Source organism: Trachymyrmex septentrionalis, unplaced genomic scaffold, assembly GCF_001594115.1.
Source record: "Trachymyrmex septentrionalis isolate Tsep2-gDNA-1 unplaced genomic scaffold, Tsep1.0 scaffold76, whole genome shotgun sequence".
Lineage (NCBI taxonomy): Eukaryota > Metazoa > Arthropoda > Insecta > Hymenoptera > Formicidae > Trachymyrmex > Trachymyrmex septentrionalis.
Window position 1 is genome coordinate 1379843 of NW_017305947.1, and position 3304 is coordinate 1383146.

Genomic DNA, 3304 nt, shown 5'->3' on the forward strand with positions numbered 1-3304 from the left:
GTTATAATCATATTAACAACAACAATTCTTTGTCACATTTTGGTTGCAGATTCTTACAATCACAAATATATTATCCATAAATGTAATAGTCGAAAAAGGATGTTAAATTAAGAAGAATACGTGAATAGAGTGCTCTATTTCTTTCTTTTTTTCATCTGTGTATAGAATAATTAAATCCTATAAATAGTATCTATGTTCAACAGCCAGTGGTATAGTAAAGTATACCTTTGTTTGAGGTACCTATATATAGTTTCCTCTCCTTTTTTTCCCACTCTTGTGATATACCAAATACAATACTGACGGAGAACGCGATACACACGCACACGCGCAAGCATTAATACATACATACATACACATACACGCAGGTATCGACAGGTAAAATGCGGATGTGGGTTCATCGTATGCTTGTGATCGTCACAGCGTAATATACGACATAAATCTTCGGTCATCCGAAGCCGAGACGAGAGCTTGAGAGAAAGACTCTTTCCTCAACAAACAAAACAAAAAAAGGAAAAACATAAAAAGCGACGGGAACGAACGCCGCGAATCGATTCTCTCCGTGCCGCGATACGACGCGACCTCGATACTCCTGGCGAATCGCATGCTCAGCCAGGAAATCTTGACACAGCCAAACAAAAACTAAAACTTTTGGTCCTTCAAGTTCGAAAAGTAAAAAAGAAAGGGAATAGGTCCCGCCGTTTCCCCCTTTTTCTATCTCTCTTTTTCTTTCTATTTCTATCACTCTATCTTTCTTTTTTCCTATCTCTATCTTTCTATCTCATTTTCTGTCTATATCTATCTTTCTATTTCTCACTCTTCTCTCTCTCTCTCTCTCTCTCTCTCTCTCTCTCTCTCTCTCTCGCTCGTCTTTTTTCCTCGACTGATCGACGGGCAACATTCTAGAGAGCACCGCGCGCTAGTTTTGCATTGTATTTGGTGATACGTATATGAATACTGACTCCGTGTATGACGTTACATATAATACAATAGTATCCATTACGTATAAGTGTATATGCATTTTATAACACTTTCTCACACATTTTCTCTCCTTTTTGTCGCACTCTTGCTGTCTTCCGCGTTTTATATATGTCCTATATATCTCCGTTCCGCTCTTTGCATACTCAAAAATATATTACATATAACTCTTTACTGCATGACGGGATAGTGGCCTGCAGTCACTCGGACTGCAGTAGCTTCTGCAGCAATGATGATTTCGTCGGATCACCTCGTGCCTCCTCCATAGTAATCTGAAATCAAAAGGCGTTCTTAGAACTGCTTTCGCTATTTCTGATATAAACATTTCGAAACCGATCGCCGAAGAGTATATATTTAGAGAGATAACAAAACAGTTGTAAATATTACAAGATATTAAAAATGATTTTTTTGACATTAAGATTTAAATCTCTGGCATCGAAGTACCTTTGACTTTGGTATTTAAAAAAAATTATAAGCTTAGTTAAATGATAAAATAATGTATCATATAATCAGGTACTGTGGGACCAGAAATTGTTTAATAAAACTGAATCCGTGAAAATTAAGGATCTACGACACAGGAAATTTGTGAAATTAAGATTTAAGAAAACGGAAAATTTACAATAATGTTATGCGGAATTATATAAATTCACAATGATGCTTTTGTAATTAAGGATTTATGACATTAAGTCCGGTATCAAAAATGTGTGAATTTAGGAATATGTGCACATAAGAATCAGCAAAACTAATTATTTAAAATAATCTTTTAAACCAAAGATTCGTAAAATCAAGAGTTTATAGTATTAAAATTGAAAATCGAGAAATCAAGAATTTGCATCAAAAGATTTAATATTTTAACGATTCGTGAAATTAAGGTTCTCTACAAATCCAATATGTGTGAAACAAAGGATCAAAGGGCTCAATAAGGAACAATATTTCTACAGTGAATATTTCTCCGACAATCGGTTTGAAATCACTTTGATGACTGACAATTTATTGCAATATTTCCTTCGTATAAGATTCGAATATTAATCTAAAATATTTTCAAGTAGCAGAGCATTAATGGTACAGCCGTGTCTCGTATATTTAGTATTCGCATATACATGTTTATGGAACAATCGTTCAGAATTTGGTAAGATGGAAAGAATTCACCCATTTGAAATTCAAGGCGTTATATTTAACAGATTGAAGGACTCTTCCTATACAAAATAAATAACAATAAATAAAGGGGACAAAGTGAGAGTCAAACACGTTTCTTTAAAAAAGTCACACAATTAAAAGAATAAATTACAAATATAAGAAAAGTAAAATTGAAAAAATATATAATAAAATAAAAACTCAGTTTAAATACAAATAAATTACAAGTTTCGGCTACCGGATTGAGCCCTCTTCAGACATTAACTTATCGAAAAAATCGCAGTACAAAATTAATTATCGCAAATGTTCGCACATTTACTATATTCACAGTTCGGGTGAGTCTTGATGTAGAACACGACATTATTCACATACGATTAAACAGTCAAATGTGTTTCATATCTCTCGGAAAAGTTCTAGTTGATAAAAAGATAAAAAGACTTCTTACGAAAAAATAAATGCAACTAAATTGACATACCGGAATTCTAATAAGTAATTAAAACTCACCAAAAATTATATGTAAATTATTCAAACAAATGTGTCCATATAAATATGAATAACATTAGAATATATAAAGGTAAGTGGAACGCAGATGTATAAAACAAACATTGTGTGTCGATTATTATGTATGTATGTTCGCTGATACGGATCACCAGGGACTGAGAGAAGAGACGAACTATCAGTATTGAAAGTCAAACCTTATTTACAATAGGTATATATACCTTATGAAGACCTTCAGTGTCAGTTTGTAAATTTAAACTGTTTTTCTGCTTCTTAATATTGAGCATCTCGGAAATTAAGCGTTTCCTATAGCAAGACTCTTCATCTAAAATTTTAACATTATCCCATTGGAAATCATAATCATACTGCAGCCTGTGCTCCGTTGTAGCAGAACGGACAGAAGTGTTATGTCTAATATGATTACGATGTTCTATAATTCTGATTTTCAATTGTCTGCCCGTCTGTCCAACGTACGACGCATCACAATTGTTACACGATATCTTATAAACTACATTGTTCTTAGACGTATGGGGACAAATATCCTTTTGTACTTCAATATATTTACCCATTTTATTAGAATTATGAAAAGATACCCTGATGTCGTTTTTATTGAACCGTTTAAATTTTTCTGTGTAAAGAAGAATAAATGAAGCCAAGATGCAGACTGATTCGCACTGACATTATCAATCAAATCTTT

The 3304-nt window shown here is 33.2% G+C and overlaps 1 protein-coding gene across 6 annotated transcripts in view; it reads right to left on the bottom strand.

The window, feature by feature from the left end:
* Positions 1–804: 804 nt before the first annotated feature.
* The window catches only part of LOC108754122 (nuclear receptor coactivator 3-like), a 163199-nt gene continuing 160699 nt past the window's right edge, over positions 805–3304 (bottom strand). For all 6 annotated transcript variants that reach the window (XM_018496206.1, XM_018496204.1, XM_018496203.1 and 3 more), the window contains one exon: positions 805–1247. In XM_018496206.1, coding sequence (XP_018351708.1) covers positions 1176–1247 — 72 coding nt within the window. In that variant the 3' untranslated portion in view covers positions 805–1175. The remainder of the gene's footprint in view (positions 1248–3304) is intronic.